The sequence below is a fragment of the Engystomops pustulosus genome, chromosome 1 (genome assembly GCF_040894005.1).
Source record: "Engystomops pustulosus chromosome 1, aEngPut4.maternal, whole genome shotgun sequence".
NCBI classification, from domain to species: domain Eukaryota; kingdom Metazoa; phylum Chordata; class Amphibia; order Anura; family Leptodactylidae; genus Engystomops; species Engystomops pustulosus.
The window spans coordinates 271,574,716-271,597,947 of NC_092411.1; the positions used below are offsets into that span (position 1 = coordinate 271,574,716).

The 23,232-nt window shown below is 42.6% G+C and overlaps 1 protein-coding gene across 3 annotated transcripts in view; it reads right to left on the reverse strand.

The window, feature by feature from the left end:
* Positions 1-1,215: 1,215 nt before the first annotated feature.
* Positions 1,216-23,232, reverse strand: part of FAM193A (family with sequence similarity 193 member A) — a 54,853-nt gene continuing 32,836 nt past the window's right edge. For 2 of the 3 annotated variants that reach the window (XM_072126193.1, XM_072126191.1), the window contains 16 exons: positions 21,872-22,019; positions 20,442-20,519; positions 19,381-19,493; positions 16,013-16,255; positions 14,585-14,741; positions 14,327-14,506; positions 13,899-14,147; positions 11,990-12,188; positions 11,407-11,679; positions 9,785-10,067; positions 9,300-9,486; positions 8,542-8,775; positions 8,082-8,228; positions 5,786-6,590; positions 3,071-3,152; positions 1,216-2,018 (listed from right to left, as the gene is read on the reverse strand). In XM_072126193.1, coding sequence (XP_071982294.1) covers positions 1,925-2,018; positions 3,071-3,152; positions 5,786-6,590; positions 8,082-8,228; positions 8,542-8,775; positions 9,300-9,486; positions 9,785-10,067; positions 11,407-11,679; positions 11,990-12,188; positions 13,899-14,147; positions 14,327-14,506; positions 14,585-14,741; positions 16,013-16,255; positions 19,381-19,493; positions 20,442-20,519; positions 21,872-22,019 — 3,472 coding nt within the window. In that variant the 3' untranslated portion in view covers positions 1,216-1,924. The remainder of the gene's footprint in view (positions 2,019-3,070; positions 3,153-5,785; positions 6,591-8,081; positions 8,229-8,541; positions 8,776-9,299; positions 9,487-9,784; positions 10,068-11,406; positions 11,680-11,989; positions 12,189-13,898; positions 14,148-14,326; positions 14,507-14,584; positions 14,742-16,012; positions 16,256-19,380; positions 19,494-20,441; positions 20,520-21,871; positions 22,020-23,232) is intronic. The other variant, XM_072126192.1, reaches the window with a different exon arrangement.

Here is a 23,232-nt window from a genome sequence, read left to right on the forward strand (position 1 = left end):
CAGCATTGTCTCACTTACCACATTTCTCAAATAGCAAATGTAAAATCATTTTACACAGCAGAATGTCTCCACGATTCAATGATAGTCTGGCAGGTCGAAGGAATCCTAAAGTTTAGAAAGAACTGGAAAAGTTAATAAATGTTTTACCTATAGGAATGTGAGATGACAGTAGCATATTTATTCTTCTCACCTCACCCTCCTAATACTATTGTTACACAAAAACCTTAATCTGCAGCATAGATGCAGCGCTTCTAAACCAAGTACACCCACGTTGGTATGCGCCTGCTAAAACAGGATCAGTTTTTCATTTTGCTTTGAAAAACTTAATTTTTTACAAAACTGCTTTTAAAATTATGCAAATCAGCCTCACAGGGGCTCCTATTGGCTCCATCGTCTACTAATTATTCACACCTCTACTCCGCTTTCTGGTTGGGGAGGAAGGAGGCAGGTAGAAATGCTGAATGGAGGCATGAATAATTAGTAGATGAGATAGCCAGAAGGAGATTCTTAGATGTATTCAGAAGCCCCTGAGGCTCATTTGCATAATTTAATCAAATGGTACTCTCAAAAACTAAGCTAATAGAAGCCAAAAGAATAAAAGGGAACTGTTTCAGGAAGCACATACATGAGTGTTCCTTTGAATGTAACCCTCCCGGCTGCCAAGTAGAGTCTGTCCAGACAGACCGCGCACTCTCTTGGCTGCCAACCCTGGTCTGTCCAGACAGACTGCGCTCTCTCTTGGCTTCAAACCTTGGTCTACCCAGAAAGCACTCTCTCTTGGCTGCCAACCCTCGTCTGTCCAGACAGATGGCGCTCTCTCTCTTGGCTGCCAACCCTGGTCTGTCCAGACAGACGGCGCTCTCTCTCGGCTGCCAACCATAGTCCATCCAGCCAGCTCTCCCAATTGCTAACCCTGGTCCGTCTAAACAGCTCGCTCTCTTCTGGCTGCCAACTATACTCCCCAAGCCAGCTCTCTGGGCTGCCAAAGCTGTGCAACCAGACCTCCTTACACAAGCCAACCCCACAGTTGCCGACCAAACTGACTACTTACCACATCTCAGATAGTCCCCCCCTAGAAAAACTGGTGACATTAAATAAAGGACACAGGAAGAGACCATCCTTCTGCCATACTAATGTATTCCATCTTTCAAAAAGAAAGATATGATTTTAATATTACTTAACAATATGTTAAAAAAGTAGCCACTCGGGGCGTCAGTGTTAATACAATTATACACTCTATAACAGATTGATAGTGTGAGTATTTTTTTTTTCTTTTTTTTTGTTTCTTCTCCTGTTAACATCCTCATTCTGCAAGTATTCTTACACAAGCCGGCTACGAGTTGGGGAGGGGATTCGAAAAAAAGAAAAAAAAAAAAATTTAAAAAAACACAAATAAAGCGTATCTTGTACACTTCCGTATGACAGTAGATTGTTTGTGAGCTGAGAAACGTTTGTCCGTGTATGGAGAATTTCCCCCCCGGTGAGATCGGAGCAGTGATGATTACATGAGCGCTATGAGGTCCATTCCTTTTTGTGTTTTTGCCAGTAGTCCTTATGAGAAAACTGCAGAAGTGACACGAGCCATCGTGGATGACGCGACTGGCTAATGTCTCAACTCAACCCGAGGATTCCAAATCTCAAGTCCGACGCCGAGGCAGTTTAGAAGGGAGCGTATTGCTACAACCAAAAAGTCTCACTCACAGACTACAAGCACACAAGCTAACAAATTCAGGTAGAGAGTGGCATATTCGTTTTCAGATCAGCAAAGTATCGTCGGAGGGGCTTAGGGGGCTCAGTGCAGATCCATACGGCACTGGGGGGGCAAGGCAAGGCAGCACTGGCTAAGCAGTCAGAACAGCAGGGCGTAAACCAGTGGCATCGGTTCCTGCAGGGCGACCCCCTCCCACTATATACGTTTCCACAGTCAGTGTGCAGCGTAGGTCGTCTTCTTCAGGCTGAAGTTGGACCAGTTGATTGACAACCTCTGTCTTGTCTGCCGGGCAGAGTCTAAGCAGAACCTGCACAAAGGAGAAAAAAAAATTCAGCTTGGAAATTCACTGAACTTTCCCAAGGATTAGAGGAACTGCAGATACAAGCCAATTTAACCTAATGAATGTAATTAATCTTTGCTATTACTCCAAACACACCCTGTAGGTAAACTATGCCTCACTTAACCTTTTACTTAACACCTATTACATACACGAGAGGAACCACCGAGATTATCAGCTTGCAGCAAGCACAAACACCATTATCTTGGATTTAGATATTAGATAATTTAAGGGGTTTTCATAGAAAAAAAAAAAAAAAAAAACATCCATGACTTAAAGGGGTCACCCACTTACACAAAACCATATCGATAATTTGATCAAAAGTTATACAATTTACTTTCTGCATCAATTCCTCACATTGTTCTAGATCTCTGCTTGCTGTCCTGCTATAGAAAGAGTCTAATCTTTACTTCCAGTGGATAGAAATCTGCCCAGGGTCATGTGATGGACAGGCAGGTGCACCAGCCATTATTATCACAGAGTAATCAGAGCGGTGTGATAATTATTACTCGGCCATCACAAGATTTCTATCCACTGGAAGGAAACATAAAAAGCTTTATGTAGCAGGACAGCAAGCAGAGATCTAGAGAACTGTGCGGAATATAGTAAGTATATTGGAGAACGGTATAACTTCCTTACACAAATTACGTTAATTATTTGCTGAAAGTGGAACAACCCCTTTAACATTAGGATAGGCTATAGACATTAAAGGGGTTGTCCGGAGGTTGAAAAAACATGGCAGCTTTCTTCTAAAAACATCGCCTCACCGAACCATTGTTTGCGCCAGTATTGCAATTCAGCTCCATTCATGTCCATGCAGCCGAGTTGCGACGTCAGCAATAATCATAGTCAGCTGTAGCACAATTTTAGGAAAAAAGCAGCCATGTTTTTAAACTCTAGACCACCTCTTATTCCTGGGGAAGGGGGGGGGGGGGGAACACACTTTACTTACTGCGCAATGTAAACACAAAGCTGCTGTAACGCAATACATGAAGTATTCCCGTAAACAAGTAAACTTTCACCTTTTAAAATACTCCACTTCTCTTTCGGTCTCATCCATTTCAACACTGTCCAGGTCAATGTCTTTTGGAAGAAAAACGTCATCTGGAAGATAAAAAAAAAAAAAGAGATATGTAAAATCGGGGCATTCTACGAAGCACATCAAGAAGAGCGACTGCAGTATCTACTAAGACAAAGCCCAAATCATAGGCTGGAGCTGCTACCATCCATTACAGGCAGCCCCTGGGTTACGTGCAACATAGATTCTGTAAGTTTGTTCTTAAGTTGAATTTGTATGTAGGTCGGAACTGTATGTTTTTTAATTGTAACCCCAGCCCGAATTTTCTGGGTCCCTGCGACAATTGTATTTTAAAAATGTTGGGTTGTCATAAGAACCCTCAAAAATCTCAAACCTTTTCATTTTTCCATGTAGAGAGCTGCGCGAGGGCTTATTTTCTGTGTTACAAATTGTTGTTCTTGGTGACCATTTGTTGTTGTACTGGGAAGCGGGGGAAAAAAAATTCCCATCTCTGAAAAACAGCATTTGCCCCAATTTTTTGTGGGCCCGGTTTTTACAGCTCCAAATAACCCCTCTATTTTTTGGGGGGTCTGTGCGATCATGGTGACAAGTTAATGCATAGAGGTTTTATTGCGTTTTAATATATTATTAAAAAAATGAACTTTGTGTCAATAACCTTTTAATACTTTGATGTACGGAGCCGTGTGAGGGGTCATTTTTTGCGAGATGAGATGACGTTTTCATTGCTAAAATTTTGAGGACTTTGAAAGTTCGTAATCACTTTTTGTAAAAAAAAAAAAGTAAGGTGCAAAATAGTAAAAAGTGGCGTTTCAAACTATTTTCTGTTACAGGGGTTCAACGCCAATAACAATCGTTCTTATATTTGTATTCTGACATTTTGGGACACGGTGATACCCAACAAGTTTATGGTTTTACTTGATTTTACTTCTGAGACCACCTTAGGCTGCTTTGATCCTTACACATACTGTCATACTACAGTATATGTGGATTTTCCAGATCTGCAGAAATGAGCCTTGGGTATTTTAAAGACCCGAGGCTGTCATGGCTAAAGATTGACGATCCCTGATGATGTAGCGGGAAGCGACAATCAAAACAAAAGACAGTGGCGCCCACTTGCCAGCGACATTCAGAGGATTAATACCCTCGACTGGTGTGGGTTCCCTCACCAATGAGGCGGAGGGGCTGGAGCCAGTGCCAGCACAGCCGCTCAATCAAGAGCAAATGTCAGAGGGTCCATCGGCAGAGATGCCTCTACTTGTGGCCTCACAATGACCCAGAGACAAGAAACGCACTATGACCCAGAGTTGGTGTGTGATGTAGTCATCATGCATGCCTGTGTCTCTGTACAAGCCCGGGCAGAAGAGGAAGCCGAGGAACCGCTGGCAGCTGACAGACGAGTATTTATTTTATTATTTTTTTCTTACTGGCCACCAATGAGAGGGATTCGTAGCTATGAATTATTTATCAGGGGTTGCTAGAATTATATACACATGAGGAGGAGCTAGAACGAAATTATATACATGAGGAGGTGCAATAAATGAGTTATATAAACAAGGGGTTGCTACTATTATAAATAAATGAGGGGATGCCACTATAAAATATTAATAATGGATGCTAGTATATAAATTAGTGAGTGGGGGTTGGTTCTGTATAGAGATTTGTGGGTGCTATGTATAAATTATATACAGTATCACCTAAATATTTTTTGTTGGGTAAAATATATTTATGTAGAGAATTTTATATAATGTAATATAGTGCATAATATGATATATTCAGGGAGTCCCAGTGTATTTCGGTTGCATTCATGACGCCGTATGGGACAAACATACATACATACATACATACTATATAGCCCCCCCCCCCCCCCCCCCCCCCATAGACTGCAATAGGCGCATGGTGCCCTATGGTGCAGCACACTTACCGCTCCGTACCCGTGAAAAGATAGGACACATCCACTATGGAGAGGGGCGGTGGTGAGCAGCTCTCACCCCCTCCTCCACCCAGCACCGCTGTGCGCCCGCCATACTACGGTGAATGTAGCCTTAGTATGTAGGAGGCAGCGTGTATGGAGTCATAAGTGTTATTTAATAGCATTGCAGCTATCCAGGAGTTGCTATACTGTAACTCATTTTTAGGGGAGCAGTCTGGAGATGTGTAGCAAGGAGCTGAAAACAGCTGGCATGCAAATTCTGAGTTTAAGTCATTGTGAACTGTAGAGAACTAACATGTGAGGGGCCCACCAGGATACGGACTAGAATGGACCAGGCCAGCACAGAGGGAAAAGGCAGCAGCTACAGTAAGTGATCTGTGCCATATGTATCCTTGCACAGTACAGTTATTGCTGCTATATTTATGTAAGCTACATATTAAATGCTGGTATATATGACTGTGTGGTACATTAAGTTAGAGTATAGTAACTGTTTATTCTCAACTATAATATGTGGGATTTGCACATCGGCAATTCCCACAAAAATCTCATCTGATCCAATTTTATCTCCCATCACAGTTTATACTGAGAAATAGGCTGCGGCACGCCAGGCTGCAGCACACAATTCCCCCCTCTGGCTTAAATATCGCCCTTTGTTGCCATATTTCCAAGCCAATTAACCTATGTATACCTATATAACAATTTCCAAAGAAAATGCACCAAAATATCAAGCAACTGAGTGAATATAACCACTTTTCGTAGACCTCTTACCAATGGAATTATTGACTTTTTCTCCTTTCTTCTTCTTATTCCTCTTGCTCTTCCCCTTTGGCTGGGGAGATTCAGCGGTGATCAGGGGCTTGTTGTTCTGCTGCTCAGCAATGATGGCCGCTTCACAAGGTGCTGGTGGTTTCTCCTCCTTGATATAATTTAGCTGTTTCTTGTTGTTACCGTTGCCATTCTTTTTCTCTTCCTTCTTCTGTTCAACCAAAGGTGTGACTTCCAACGCTCGGACTTTGGCTTCGTTTTGGATCTTCGATTTTGGTAGTTCAGAAGTTTTGGGCGCCTCAGACTTTTTGACCTGTTCTGGGCTGAGTTTCGCCACTTGTGATTTCGGCTTCTGCTTGACGTGGTTTTCTTTCTGCTGGACCAGGTCGAGGAGGAGGGAGAGCTGCTCTTGCTGTTTTGCCTTCACCTCTTTGGCGGTGTAGGACTTTAAGTCTCTGCCGTTTGTGTGGTTGGGCAGCGCATTGACGGCTTCTAGAAACGGACTGGGTTCTGCTTTATGACACGGTCTGGCGGGTAATGGAACGGACAGCATTTCCTGTTCTAGGGTCCCATTGGGCAGTACGTCTGAGCTGGGATCTTTACTAGAGAGGGAGTGGTGTATGTGTCGCTCTGCTTTGTGACCGTCTTTACTAGATCGATCCTTTTTCTTTTTCTTAAGCGCAATGCACTCAGAGTGTCGCCGAAATTCCTGTTTCAACCTCTCCTCGGCCTCTCGCTGCCTCTGCTGCTCTAGGAGTTGACAGTCTTCCCGTTGTCTGTTTTCAGCGTGTCGTTCTTTTTCTTCCAGCTGTGCAAAAGGATACAGTAAGAGAAATTAAGAAAGTTCACCATTTCTACAGCTTCTACACCTGCCTGAGTGTCTTCATGGTGAGAGACCACAAATTCAGTGGACTGTACTGCTGAAACACACATCATTCCTTCTAGTCCCCTTAATACATACTAACATATAATACACAGAAATACAGAAGGCCAATATGGCTGCAGGGTCTGCATAGAGTAACCCTGGGTCACTTTAGAGATTAAAACCCTTTCCAACCTTACAGCCCAAGTACACGACTGCAGTTTTGGACTGCGTGTCAACCCAACAGCACATTCTCTCATGTATTTCTATGGCTCAGGACTTCCAGACGTTTATAATAGAAAGAGACAAACAGGTCTGAGTCTCAATCAGTGTACAACGAGTGGACCCAAATGCTTTATGAATTAAAGACTTTTTATATTTTGCTTTGTTAAAAGACACAATCCTATAGACTGCAGCTGTGCGCAAGAGTGCAGATAAACAGCAATAGACACACGTAGAGAACGTCACAATAACTTTCTCTAGCTATGATGATATCATTACAACGGTCACAACATGAAAGTGAATAATGTATGGCTAAAACAATCTACCTGATTCTATAGTCAAGTCAGATCCACCATCTAATTCCAATAAAATTCTGTAAAAAAAAGTCTACGGCAAGAGGCTGTTTAGGATCAAAAGAATATGACTGCATTTTCCCACAGCAGCACCACAGCTGTACACAAGTTATTTGCTGTACTGCAATGGTGCTGCATTCACATCAGTGTCAGTGCTGAGGAGCTTCACTCCTACACACTTCCTGCATATTAGACGTGACCTGGACCATAGTCTATACACACCGCTTCATTCATCATATGTTACAGGTAATACTGGTAATGATGGAAGGCAAACAGTTTTTCATTGTACAGGGCACAGGTGTAGATTTTAGTCCTGCAAAGGCTATGAAACAAAATAGAAATTTAGGGGCAACATGTGCAACTATATAGTATATTCTCGTGTATCTCCAGGCTACAAGAACAAGTCCAAACACCTACACAACCTCTGGGCAGATGCGGAGTAGGTGACCCTGAGGCTCATCAAAGTATAGTTCACCAAAATATATATAAAAAAAAAAAAATTTAAATCCTCTGGCACAGCTGTTCCTCTGGTAAAGCTTTATTAATATAACTGTAAAAGTATAAAAACTCTGCACTAAGCTAATAAGCTATTTTCCAATGTACACTAATTAGTGCCCTTAGCTGATGTCACAACCAGAAAGTCTCGCCCACTTCCGGAGAAAGATTTTATAGATACATATATCTGGCTATAATCGGAGAGTAAAGCTTGCGGTATGGCAGAGGTGGATTGTGTGTACATGGCAGAATATGCTACTGTACAGATAAGTGAAAGCACAGCAGGGTCGGGTTATGGCAACCAGTGCTGCCGTTTGGTACCTTGCACCTATGGATGCTCCCAGACACTGCTGGCCAAGATGCTAACCTGCTGCTTTTCCGGTTGTTCTCGGTCCAGTTCAGCTTCTGCTTTGTCAGTCCTTTCCTCAGTCGCGCTGGTGCAGGTTCCATGCATGCTCCCCTCTGCGCCAAGATCGTGGCTAACGATATTCATAGATGGGCTTGCCCCATACTCCTATAGGGGTTGAACATGGGTAATTATATTAAAATCAATAAAATAATAATATGCAGTATGTTAGTAGCAGACTTATGTATATTGTATATAATTTATACTTATTGCATAAATCTTGCTGTGGAACAGGCTGACCTCCAGATAGAAGAGTTCCGGTCCAGTGCTATCATGGAGGGCAGGTTCCATCAGAACAGGCAAGTCTGGCTGACACCACAAATGTACACTGTCTGTACAGGCGTGCATATAACATCTGGTGATGCATATAGCTATAGCATTGTACGGCATGCACTTGTGTCACCCTATAAGGTGAGCTCACCTTCCGCTGCTTGTGCCTGGCACGCTTGGCTGCCCGGGAGCTGCTGACTGGCTTGGGTTCGGAACTGTTGATGAACTGTACTAGGTCTTCTACCTTTCGATGGTCCACCACACCGGTCTCCCTTTCCAGGATCTGGTCTGGTTTTTTGGGCTGTTCTTCTTTCCTCTTGGTTAGCCGTAAACGGAGTTTCTCCCTCATTTCTGTGTAATTTCTACTGGTTGGCGCTGATGGAGGCTTAAAAATGCAAAGCAAAATTTTCGTAAACCCAACTTAAAAGAATCAGACCAGAGAGTTCGGTATCATAATATAAAGCTTCAAAGGGAGGCTGGCATAGATATATCATGTATCAAGAAACATATGTCCGCAGTTACAAAACCAATTTTCAACTACATAAAGATATTACATAATTGGAAAGAGGTCAATGACTGGGGTACCGAATCTACGCTCTCACCTAGTTCAGGTTTCCCACCATTCCTTCAGGAAGATGACCACCCACCAGTTTCTGTTCTTACAAGTGGACATATCGCTCAGTGCTGCTTACTAGACAAGGTCGCTCAAGAACACTGCAGCATTCTGCAGAAAACATTTGTTTTCAGGCCATCCCTCCCTGCAGGTGGTCCATACAAAATCATTGGAAGAGCCACAAGTTTTTTCTCACAAGTATTATCTTTGACTGTCCCCCAAAGAAAAAAAAAAAAAAAAAAGAAAAAAAGAATTCCTTAAGATTAGTAGTCGCAAGTAGAATAAAAAGCACTCACCCCGCCATGTCCGAAGAACTCGCAGTAGCAGCAGTCACAGTATTTGCCCTCTTTCTGATTGGTGGATGTGGATGTGCTGGAGCTATGTTCGGAGCAGCTGTCGTCATCCTGACTCTCCTCCCCGTCGTACTGTTGGTGATCGTATGAGGCGTTGTTTTCGCAGCGATGACCCTCACAATCAGGATCACTGAAACACAAGTCATCCTTGGTTAAAGAACGCATGTTTATAGTTTCTCATTCTAAAAAAAAAAATTAAAAAAATATAAAATAATAATGTCTCTTTCGGCTAAAGGTATGGATCAGGAGCAGACCCCGAAGCTTATGCTGAAGCAGTGAATACGATGTGACGGTGAAGTCCTCCTGTGGTCAATGCATTGTCCCATACACTGGTCTGTACGGACCTGCAGCACCAGATCAGCACAGAACCACATATACACTACCTGCAGAACCTGGGCTGGATGGTCAACAGTGGTAAAATTGCTCACCTGCAGACGCTGGGCGGTGCACTCAGCGTGCTATCTGTGGCTGATGTTGGAGGAGCAGCAGTAGAAGGGCAGAAACCAAGATGAGGCTCCACAAAACCTGGAGCAGTGGCAGCTGTTTTGGGGAAGGGCTGAGGATTAATATTTGGATGGTGTGGAGTGGAGGCTGACGAGTGTGTAGCAGGAGACAGGGAGGGAAGAGTGGCTAAGCTTGTCGGACTGTTTCTCGGTGCAACTGGTGTAGACTGATGCCTATGCTCTTCTTTGATGTTGTGAAATACATCACCTGAAATGAGCAAAAGGAACATTGAAATGACGGCCTTCACGGAAGAAAGGGTTACACATCATCTAGCTGTATCCCACCAGCAAAAGTTACACAGAAAATTACTAAAAAATGGCTCCCAGTATCCCGCATTTTAAGAAAAGCAAGCACTTCGGTCACTGTATTAGGGTAAGCAATGCAAAACGTGACCTACAGTTGCAATCTGAAGGGGAGTAAAAAAAAACTACCGACCCATTTCCATGTCAGTACTCCAGTAATTTTATGGTGACCTCCACACAAATGTGGTCTATGTTAAGAGTTTTCCAAACAGGACATCACTGCTGATGCTCGGCTGCTCCATTCATCTGGGGGACGAGCGGTCCGGAAGAGGTACCTCAGACCCTGTCAAACGCCCCCCATTCTCATGATCTGTGGGGGGCCTAATCACAGAGACCCCCAGCAATCAGCAAGTTAGTGCCTAACTGCTTGGAGGGAAAACGCATACTTCCCTCGTTTTGCCTCAAAGCTTCCGGCTTCAGCAACCTGAGTTCCTGGAGGTCATGGGCTGTAACCAGAGAGCCTTGGGCTGTATTAACCACTGCATACATATGGTACTAGAATCAAGCTTCTTGGTGATTGGAGGATGTATCCCTTCTGTCAGCTTTCAAACAGCGGTTTCAGGACCTATGGAGGACCTTCAAAAGGTCCTGAAATGAATAGCTCTTTACATGTGTATTAAGAGGAGGAACAGCTGTAAGAGGACTTCATGGGTGAATGTCCTTCCCAGTATCAAATTTGGTGGGTGGTTTCGGTCACCATGGACCCCCTAGAAAGCTTGGGGTCTCAGGTTACCACCCAAACCGCCTTATATCGTAATCCGCTATTGTACGCGAGCCACTTTATCAAGAGTGCCTTTCATTCGGACCAGACGACAACGGTGGATAAGAAGCCCTGTGTCCGAGGAGGCTACTCATTGGACAATAAGTGTCCCATGATCATGCCGAATATCCATTTGTCCAGAAACCAGTGGTACAAGGGACCGAGTAGTTTAGGTGGGATAAGTATGTGTTTTTTGGTACTTTTTCTTGCCCTGTCCACCAGGGAATTTTACATATTGCTCAGATGGCACTTAACTTGTTTGGGCAAGGCAGCCTCTTCTATGTACAGTGCATCATTTGGATAGAGTACACAGTGGTTGTGCTTGGTATTGCAGCTTATTCCTATATACTAGAAAAAGAACCGAACTATAAACAAAAGACTAAATCTGGGAAGCTGACGGGGAGCGCTCCCTCCAGTCTAATTTTGATAACATAAAAGGCTGGGTGGCTCTGTACGGCAATGAACTATCCCGTGTGTTTCTCACCTATAGAAGAAGGCCTCTTGGATGACACTTTGAACTGGTTGCTGCTAGACTGTACAGTGGTGGCTGTGCAGGACACGGACGAGGTTGCTGATGAGGTTGCCATTACAACCTTATTGGCTTCTATAAAGGCATCCTGGAAATTATATAGACATTTCTTTTTGGCAGTGTTTTTCTTCTCCTTAACGTCCGGTACCGTTGTTGTCTCGTTGCTGGATGTGGTCGGAAGTGTTTCTGGTCTAATTTCTGGGAGTGCCGGTCCTAATATGTCCCCCCCTAGAAAATGATAAAGGAAAAATTACATCTTTCATCATTTTTGTTTTTTACCGCCATGTACTGCAAAGACTTTTGCTCCAATCCTGACAAGCAGGGCAACAAGCCATTTCTATTGGCTCCCCTGTAGCCATTTCTATTGGCTGCGGGGTGAGTGACTGAGCATGTGCTTCGATTGATATTTCGCTCATTAGGTGGAAGTGCATATAGTGGCAGAAGCCCTAATCAACAAAGAAATAAGAACAGATTTACATTAAATAAATTTGTTTTCTTGTTTAGCGCACTCCAAATTTAAAAACAGTTTGTAACTCACCAGCCAAGGGGTCAGGCAAAAATGACGTCGGATTCCAGTTTTTCTCGTTCATCATTTCCGAATTCCATAGACTAATGAATTTGGACCTGCTCCATTCAGGGGAATTGCCAAAACATGTAGGGTATATGTGATCTTGTAAAGAAGCATTGAACACTTGATGCTTATTCGTGTGATTCTGTGCGGTTGTTGGGGGCAAGGCCTGAGCCGGAAATATAAAATACATGTCTAAGAGTCACAGCGTATAAGCAGCATATTCAGCGCCATAGCTAGCGTTCCAACACCAAAAAGGCTGCAAGTGTGAAACAAGTGTACAGCAGTCATGTAAAATCGGCCTGTTGTATTAGGATGCAAAGATGTCTGATAAATGCATGGCTGCAGGAGCAACACACATGAAATACTGAACCACTACACCAGACCAAAGAAGATTCAATTCAATTTTTAAGGAGCCACAGAGTTCCTGGAACACCTGAGTGAATTGGTGTCCAACATCCAATCTGGTTTGTGCAGCAGAAAAGAAATTTTCGCTGGTGCCGCTGTCGTTTAAGATATTAATAAAGGTTTCCAGAGGTCATCAGAGGTCATTTAGCCCCCCCAACAATATCCAAATCAAACAAAACTGGTGCCAATCAATCACTCTATATTTGTGCTGTTCAAAATTTTTGTTTGTGCTGCTTTTGTTTTGAAGATAAACAAAATCTTAAAGGTCATCAGGTCAACCAGCCCCCCCCCCCCCCCCCCACATGAACTGAATCAAACAAAACTTAGTTTGTGCTGCTATTTTTAACGCATTCATAATTTTGCCAGAGGTCATCAGCGTTCATTTCTTCCAAAGTTTGCTAGCTCCCCCTGGTGATCAAATCAGAGAAGTGTCACTAGGTTCCTTTTTTCGCAAGTTCATTTTAAAACGCCTACACCTATGTAAACCTAAACATACCTTAAAAATGATAGCAGCACAAACGAAAATGTTTGCTGCACAAACCAGCACAAACGTAGCACTAATGTTTGACACCAGTTTCGTTTGATTCGGTTAACGTGGAGGGGGGGGTGCGCTAGTTGAACTTTTGACCTTAAAATTTTGTTAATATATTCAAAACAAAAGCAGCACAAACAAAGATTTGAGCAGCGCAAATGCAACACAGTTGATTGGCACCATTTTTTTTTTATTTGGGCAACATGGCCTCTGATGACCTCTGCAAAAGTATTAATATATTAACTATCGCAACACAAATAAAAATTTCTGCTGCACAAACCAGCACAAACATTTTACACCAATTTTGTTAGATTTGAACCACAGAAGTCAGTGCCAGGTCTTCACTTATTGTGTCACATTGTACGTGTGTATTATGAGCCACCCTAACATAATATATTCTATTATTTTTGTTATTAGAATAAAACCTTGGTACTTTCCAAGCGTAAGTAAGAATATATCACTGAAACCTTGTAATGACTTAATATTTACTCAATGGAATGTCATTTGTCTGGACCAAAGCAGCACAGAACTAACAATATTGTAGGGGAAAAAAGTGCCCATTTGGACCTTCAAAAGGTCCTGAAATGGCTCTTCTGTACATGTATATTGAGCACATAAAAGATGAGGATTTCATGGGTGAAGGTCCTTCTCAATATAAAATTTGTTTTGAATTTTGGGTGGCCATAGGTCCCAGGCCACTGCCCAGGCCATCTATATGATAACCCACTACTGAATTAAGTTGAAGCGCTGAGCGCAGGGGCAGAGCCATTCTTGTGTGTGACCACCAAGGAATATTTGATGCGTGTCAAACATTTCATTTTTTTATGACTAAACATAGGGCGCATCCTATATTCTCAAAAATATGGTATGCATCTAAACCCAAACGACTATTTAAAAAAAACATGAATAAAAAAAGTCTCCAAACAGCTTGGAACTTACCTTATTGTGTGCAAACGGAGACGTATAGAGTGTGGGATGGATTAGAGGCCTAGGCAAGTGGGGGATAGTATGTAAGGGTAAATGTCCATGAATATGGGGGTAGAGGTGAAGCGCTGGGTGTGCTGGTTTGTCAGGATTAACAAATTGGTGTCCAGATGGGAGACGTCCGGGTACCAGTGCAGATGGTGAAAGGCCAGAAGCTTCCTGTTTACATACATGACACTCACAAGTATTTGGTATAGGTTCCACCTAAAAGGGAAAAAAAAACAAGGTTTTCAAAACTATTACAAACACCACCCCAGAACTAGTCATCTGCAATCAGACATATTGCACTCTTTGTATAAAACCAATGTAATGCACCAGCCCAGCCACAAGGGGGCACCCCAGTTCAACACATTTGACTGGCCAAAAATGAGGACAAGCGTCACCTGTGGGCTGAGGTATGATGGAGGGGGACTGTCCATCTTTGTGCCTTCCTTTCTAGGTGATCTCTTCCCAACATGAACGTCGTCTTTTGACAAGTCTGGCTGCTCGCCGCCGCTCTCGCCGTCCGCTTCTTCGTCATCCGCCTCCGAGGAGCTGCTGCTTGTGCTGCTCACTGAAGGAGACTGTAAAAAGGGAGGCTGTGAGGTTCTCTATTTATAAGAGGTATGATAGATACCTAGCAGCTGTGGAAAGCCCCGTACCTCGTCTTTCAGAGCCATGTTTTCACCGCCGCCATTGAGCTCACTGTGAATACCGTTCATGTTGGCCACAACATCCGCGTCGTCGTAGTTGTTCAGGGGGTACATATCAGCGAATTTTGCTGATAAGGGTGCGCCATCTTCATCATCATCACTACCGCTATAATCGAAAAGACAAAAGCTCAACCATAAATTCACTCCTACAAGCTAGGTTTGAGTAAAACCCTAAAAGGGAATGTGTAACCAAAATTTTACCAAAAAAATTCTAGATTACATTACTTTCTATGACATTCTTCATTTTTGTCTTTTATTTTAGGAATATAGATATTACATTATCACGGTTGGTCAATAGAGGGTGCATCATCTATGTACTGCAACAGGTGTAGGACCCTTGATGATGACAAAAAAGTTTTAAAAACTGGAGACTGTACTGTTCTGGTTACTGCAGGTCAGTGCAGATACCTGTAACCGTACAGACAAAAGCTGTGTATGAGACAGGGCATTGGCTAAAGCTCCTCCACCATCATGATGTCACCACAGGTCTTGTTCCTACTTATCTATAAGCGGTGTTCTGTGTGCAGTGACAGTGGACGCTCCCCCTGCTGGCCATTCATAAATGATGCTATCATATTTAAAGGGGTATTCCCAAAGACAAGATTCTTAAATATACTCAGGATGTAATTATGTCTTGAAATGCTGTATTTTTTTGCAATAACAGTGAATTTGAGAATGCGTTTTGTTATTCTACGAGTCCTGGTTTTTATTATTTTGGTTATCCCTGGAAAACCATTAATCTTCTGACTATGAATTGCTTCTTTTGGCTGCACACTGCAGTGCTCTCTGCCCCTCCCCCAAGCTCAGACACAGGCACTTCCTGAAGGCAAGCAGCAGTGTGCAGAGACTTAGTCTACAAACTACAGATAGGTAAGGTCTTTATCTGAGGGAGGCATATAGCAGAGCTGACTGTGTGCGAGGTCAGTTAGCAGAGCTGATAAGGTCATTGTGTTTTATATACATCTCACGGATATTATCACTCATCTCTGATCTGTCTCATCTCCCTTTTTCTATTTTCCAGATACTAGTAGAATGTTCAGAAGCTAAATAAAAAGTGTAGCTAAACTCTGATAATCTAAGCACATTGTCAGCACGCGGCATCTCACTGCACTAGAGGAATCATAAAGTGCCTGCGCACACTGACCATCACTGAGTAATAGGAGCTAAAACAGCAAAAACACTGAGTAAAATTGTAAAGTAAGGGAATTATTTAAAAATTATCTTTTGAGTGTAAATATCACTAGGGGAAAACCCCTTTAATATTTTTTTTCCTCCATTACATAAAAAAATGTAAATGCCTCCAAAAATTAACATTGTGAAGGGTAAAGAATGGTAAAGATACACAGCATTTAGCACACACAAATAATAAGAACTCACAACGTGGGTGCAGAACCGCCGTCTGCAAGGATCAGCCTGGGATGATGCTGGATATTGATGGGAGAACTGGGACCAGACCCTGAACTGGCGGAGGACATACTGGGCGGATGTATCTCCGACAGATAATCTGGAGTAGCGTCTACTTGTAGTGGCAACGGGTTGAGGTGGATATCGTCCGTAATAGGCGTATCCATGATACCACACGTGAGGATATGAGACAGGCTGCAGTCGTCGCAGGTGCATCTGAAAAGGAGGAACAGAGTACAGTCAAAGAAATAAATTATCCCTTTTTTTTGACAGAAGGCGATAATCAGAAACAGCGACACTACACGCTCCATAATGAGAAGTCGCTAATACTTGCCTGCATACAAATTACCAGCAGGCGACGACATTTACAAGTCATTGCACGCTACAAAATTTACTACACGTTCTCCGAGACTCTAAGGATTTATCATGCAAAATACAAATGTAGTGGACCAGAAAGGACTACATGAATATTTACAGTATGTAGCCTTCTTAAATTCTCAAGTGCACAACAAAAAATTTTTTTTTAAAAAGTGGTTGGATTCTCCTCTTTCAATCTACTGGTGAATGCTGCACAGGATTCAGTCTGTAGTATCCCAGAAATATATTCTGAGAAATTTCTGGGTCTTCTACTGGCAAGAAATCTTTAAAAACCTGGTGGATTATATTACTGCTTCTCTGTTCAACTCATTTGGGCATCAATCTCAATGTAAACTAGGGTCAGACAGTAGGTGTTCTCCTTATGGAGAGATTGCCAATTAAAGTCACCTTAAAGGCGAGTGGAAACTTAAAGCCATAGATGCTCCACTAGTAAGGTAGCAAAAGGATGCATTGTTTTCCATTTAACACCTTGGAAAACGTTTTTGCATACTTCCCAGAATGTAAACTAGGAAATCCACACAATCGGACGAAAAAGGGGAGGGTTTTGGAGCAGTGTATTGCAGACAGCTTATGCCAGTACCTTACACACAGGTATGTATTGACATGTCGCCATGCCTCTTATAGAGTCACCAATTCTAGTATTTGGCTCTGCAGGATTAAAAAAAAACTCAGGCTACAGACAAAAATTTTGTTGAATTTTAGATTTTTGGCAGTTCCAGACGAACACGCTCATGCACCATGGTCCCATTTCAGAGATGGCACCCAGCGCGTAGGATGGGACGTAACATAATTTATAGTGATATGATGCACAGGGTCCCTTGTTCTGTGGGTTGGACTACAGTCATGACCATAAGTTTTGAGAATGACACATTTTATTTTCACATGATCTGTTGCCCTCTAACAAAAGCTTTTATTGGCCGTTAGAATGAGTTACTGCAGCAAGTCAATATTTGTACTGTTGACCCTTCTTCAGGACCTCTGCAATTCTCCCTGGCAGCTCTCAATCACCTTCTGGACCAAATCCTGACTGATAGCCGTCCATTCTTGCACAATCAATGCTGCATTTTGTCACAATTTGTTGCTTTTTGTTTGTCCACCGGTCTCTTGATGAGTTCTTAATGGGATTAAGATCTGGGGAGTTTCCAGGCCATGGACCCAAAATCTCTATGTTTTGTTCCCTGAGCCATTTAGTTTTCACCTTTGCTTTATGGCAAGGTGCTCCATCATGCTGGAAAAGGCATTGTTCATCACCAAACTGCTCCTGGACGGTTGGGAGAAGTTGCTCTTGGAGGACATTCTGGTGCCATTCTTTATTCATGGATGTGTTTTTAGACAAGACTGTGAGAGAGCCGATTCCCTTGGCTGAGAAGCAACCCCACACATGAATGGTTGCAGGAGGCTTTACAGTTGGCATGAGACAAGACTGGTGGTATCGCTCACCTTGTCTTCTCCCAACAAGCTGTTTTCCAGATGTTCCAAACAATCTGAAAGGGGATTCAGAGAAAATGACTTTCCCCCAGTCCTCAGCCGTCCACTCCCTGTACCTTTTGCAGAATATCAGTCTGTCCCTGATGTTTTTTTCTGGAGAGAAGTGGCTTCTTTGCTGCCCTCCTGACACCAGGCCGTGCTCTAAGAGTCTCCGCAGTCTCACAGTGCATGCAGATGCACTCACACCTGCCTGCTGCCATTCCTGAACAAGCTCTGAACTGCTAGTAGCCCAATCCCAAAGCTGAAACACTTTTAAGAGACGGTCCTGGTGCTTGCTGCTTCTTCTTGGGCGCCTTTGAGCCTTTTTGGCAACAATGGAACCTCTCTCCCTGAATTCCTTGATGATGCGATAGATTGGTGACTGAGGTGCAATCTTTCTAGCTGCGATACTCTTCCCTGTTAGGCCAGTTTTGTGCAGTGCAATGATGACTGCACGTGTTTCTTTAGAGATAACCATGGTTAACAGAAGAGAAACAATGATGCCGTGCACCAGTCTCCTTTTATAGTGTCCAGTGGTGTGATTCTTACTTAATCATGACAGATTGATCTCCAGCCCTGTCCTCACTAGCACCCACACCTGTGTTAATGGAGCAATCACTGTTAGCTGCTCCTTTTAAGGCAGGCCTGCAATGAAGTTGCAATGCGTTTTGGGGGGAAAAGTTCATTTTCTAGGCAAATATTGACTTTGCAATTAATTGCTGTTAAGCTGATCCCTCTATAACATTCTGGAGTATATGCAAATTGCCATTATAAAACCTGATGCAGGAGACTTAGTAAAAATTAACATTTGTATCATTCTCAAAACTTATGGCCATGACTGTATAATGCCATTTATGGGTCAAGCACTGCTGTTCACAGAAGAGGGGACTCCTAGCATCTGATATCACTACGATCCATGGTCAGTCTGTGACACTTAAGGTGAAGACACACGTGGCGTTTTTAGGCCGTTTTTGGGACGTTATAGTTAGTGCGTTTTCAGATCGTAAAAAACGCATCCGTTTTTGTCCGTTTTTAATTGCGCAAATTCGGAAAAATACTTACCATTCCTGGGAATGGTACAACCAAGGGAAATTTCAAAGAATGACTAATGACTTATTCCCTCTTGGATCCACTCTTGGATCCACTCTTGCAATAGAGCACAGCAGCAAATAATTCTTCCTCAATCACTTTGATCTTTCAAAAAAAGTTGATCCATCAATATCTATATCCTAGAAAGCCCCTTTAAATAATCAAATCAGCTCTATATGAGATGGACAGTCCAAGTAGTTTGGGATCTTGCTGTGTCAATTCCTGATTTCTTTTTTTTTTTGACAGCAGATATCAAGAACCTTTGGAGAAGAAGATCTCTGCATCTTCAGGGTAATCCGGCCCTTATCTAATGTGTATTTATAGCAGTGAGAGTAAACAGAGTGTAATGTGAATGTTCTGAACATTAGTAAATAGTCACCGGTCTATATTACATGGGATGATCTCACCTCCTCCTGTAGTTGCAGTTCGGACAGTCGGACATGCACATCCGCGTTGACAGCATGTGCCTCATCTTGTCTGCAAAGTTGTTCTCTCCAGTTAACGCCTTCTTATTGTTCAACTGGGAAAGAAAAACATTGAGAAAATGATTGTGTATTACACTCAAGATAGAAATGTCATAAAAGAAACAAACAATTTGGTCCTCTATGATGACTGGTTTATGGACATGACAGTGACGATGGAGATATACAGAGGAATAATACACATAACAAGCAGAGTAATGACAGGCTCATTACATAGCAACACCCATGACTGCGCTCCTAAATTAGATATAGTGCCCAAGCTTCTGTTCACTAGAACGGGATTCATTTCTAACAAGTATTGAAAGCTGCTTATTGAACAAGAATTTGATGTGTGAAAGGCGTAACATCGTCAGTCACTGTGCGTGGGCGGGGCAATCAGTACTCACTACCACTGTTTAACTGGGTGGAGTAATCAGGACTGACAATCACAGTGTGTGGGCGGAGTAATCAGGACTCACTATGAGGGTGCGTTCATACATTCAGTTTTTCAGATGCCGTTTTTGAAGCCAAAAGCAGGAGAAGCGGTTTCTCTTATTTTTTCACTCCACTCCCGGTTTGGCATTACCTGAAAAACTGAATGTGTGAACACACCCCAACAAGAGGGCGGGGTAATCAGGACTATGTCAATCACTGTGAAAGTTAGCAGGGTTTCTTAAAATCTCTGGTCACATTCTGCACTTATAATACTATATAGCAGAAGACGCCCTTAGACAAAAAATACATCTTTACCACATGGCAAGTCTCACCAGCAAAGCAATTTAATATTATCGGTTTTTAATTTTTAGTTCCCTTTGTCTTGGTAACATGTATTTCCGGCAAAGTCGTACAAGCAACGTGGTCAAGGTCTGACAAAATTGCCTTTAGCAAACCAAGCAGATAACAGCGCAGAGGAAAGAATCGGCCCTAGCAGACATTCAAGTTTTCCCCCAATTTAGCTTCACGAAAGTCAAATCCAAAGCAAAGTGAAAGCAATGGTGGCATCTTACTTGATCTTCAATAAACATCCTTTGCTTATAGTATTCCCAATCTTCTTTTAGCATCCTGTGTTTGGACTGCAAAGCCATCTAAAATGAAGTTTAGACCAAAGTAAACATGCTTTCTGTAACATCTGGCTACCCTGTGCTCAGAGGAGGGATAGGCCCTGAATGAGGCGATATCTTAGCCAGATGCCACCTAGAACCTGTTTATTGTACCCAATCTTTGTTATTGCTAGGATAACCCTTATTGCTCTAGAATGTTTTTATATTAAGGGCAGCACGGTGGCTCAGTGGTTAGCATTAAAGCCTTGCAGCGCTGGTGTCCTGGGTTCAAGTCCCAGGGTCAACATCTGCAAAGAGTTTGTATGTCCTCTCTGTGTTTGTGTGGGTTTCCCCCGGGTCCTCCGGTTTCCTCCCACACCCAAAAACATACTGATTAGAGATTGTGAACCCCATTGGGGACAGGGACCGATTTGGCAAACTCTGTGCAGCGCTGCGTAAACTGTGTGTGCTATATAAGGAATAATTATTATTCATTTATAATGGCAATTTAGAATATACAGCAAAAATGATTTTATTTATAGGTGAACAGGTGAGATTTCACATAAAAGAGGGAGTTCTAGAAAGGACATTTCGTACCCTGAGGGGTACATGTCTGAGGGGGCTGATAGCTTTAAGCGGAAAAACCTGGTGCAAGGTTCCCTTTGAGGTGACAACAGAACTATCAGCGGGTGAGAAGTGCAGAAGTAACAGGATCCATCATAAGCTCTTGGTACTTTTTAATTTTGTGTATAAATTTCATTTAGGTGATACATAGTAAAGATTTTTAACAGCAGGCTGCAGGAGATTTAATATCAATATAGTCATAGAAAACCTCAAGAAATCTAAAAATAATATGTAAATATAATAAGTCTATGATTAAGCAGCTCCTGCCAGTAATTATGTTTTACATCAAACACCTAAATGGATTAGAATGACCAGACGTCATTTTGCGTCATACGGTAACTAGTAGTCGAGTGTTACTACAAACCATAGGTAGGTAGGTAGGTGGCACTACTGCAGATAGAGCTCGTCAAGGTCTTTTCATACTTCGTGGTGGCAAGGACTTAATCGTGAAGTCTATTATTGGGTTCTGGATATAGGGGGAGTTAGGCCCATAGCATACAACACTAACAGAGAACCTAATAAAATGTCAGGGGGTCCAAATCCCTTATGTTGAATTGATGCCATGTAATATTACAATACCATTGTGTGAATTGCATCTAGGCCCTACAACTATAGTACCATCTGTAATACATTATAGTAATGTATCCCCACTAGTTGTATCCTCTCCACTTGTACGTATAGGTAGACAACGGAACTGTGGATGTCAATGAATATGCATGACACAAGTGTATAGGTGTCCCGTGAGCACAGAGATAATGAAAGCCTTTGGTTACCTGCTCATCTACATAGTTGTCAATTCTTTTTTGACACTCCAGCCACTCCTCAGCGATCTGCCCCATCTCCTGCTCCAGCTGAAGGTACCTTTGTAGTAAGGTACTATACATGTCCTCGCTGTACGAGTCATGTGATGTAGTTCCCAGCCTGGGAGATAAAGCAGGTGTAAAAAGTGTGTCATTATTGTAGTAATAAGACCCAGTACATAAGTAGTCCATTCATATAATTGGGAAAAAGACTGGAGATCACCCAACGAATTTTGGTTTCGGCATTCAAGGGGCGTCCATTTGCCAGATTAGCTGTTCAGCCCCCAATCCGGCAATATGTAAGGGTCAGGAAGCCAAACCAGAATGTCAGGTCCACTCATTTGTAAACAAGACTAAGGTATAAAGCGTAACTATAAACTTGCTTGACGAAATAAAATTAGCTTTAGCACAGTTATAAGGAGCCTTTCCAATGATCCCTATATCGTGCTGCTGGCTTCTTCCTATCCTGAGATATAGCCTCATATATCCATCAGCCCCATCAGTAAAATCATCTCATCTTCTCACGAAGAAGGCGGAACTTCCTGGTTGTGACATCAGCTAAGGGCAGTGAGGCCAGAGAATTGAGGGCACAATCAGCCCAGCCAATCGTGAATCAGAATCAGCTAAGGCTTGTACAAAGATCTAGTACAAGGTAAGACAGGGAAGACTGAGCTGACAGCACAGAGCACTGGAGCTCTGCATCATAGTAAGAAATGATAATACATAATCTACTACACCACAAAGAAAAATATAAATGAAAAAATGTCTATACTACACTATAAAACACTTACCTGTGGCAGTATAAAGAGACTACCTTCTTGGAATTGAATGACCTGTGATCAGTCACATGCTTGTGACGTCACTCAAGGTCCGGGAGATTTCATACTGCCAGCAATAGCGAGCACTGATATTCTCCTGAACCTAGCAGGTTACTTATCGGGAGTGTGCTCCTCTCCTAGTGCCCCTCACCACAAGATCCACCCCTCCACCTTCAGAGTACAGATACCTATGGCGACCATTATAAACAAAGAGTGCAGCCTGGAGGACAAGGTAAAACCCCTGCTAGCAGCAGACACCTGCAGATAGCCAATGGGAATAAATTTAGAGAATTGCTAATATTAGCTTCGTTCAGATTTAAGCAGATGTTATTAAACTTTACTGTTCTTTCATTTCTCCTGTGGAGAAACTGCACACTATGATATGAAGAGGGGAGTTCTTTAGTGTAGAAAACGGGTAAAGATCAGATGGTCCAATTAATCCAAAGAGAGGTAGTATTAGTCTCAAACATACCTTGAGAACGCTACAATGATGCAGAAACATATCTTGTTTAATCC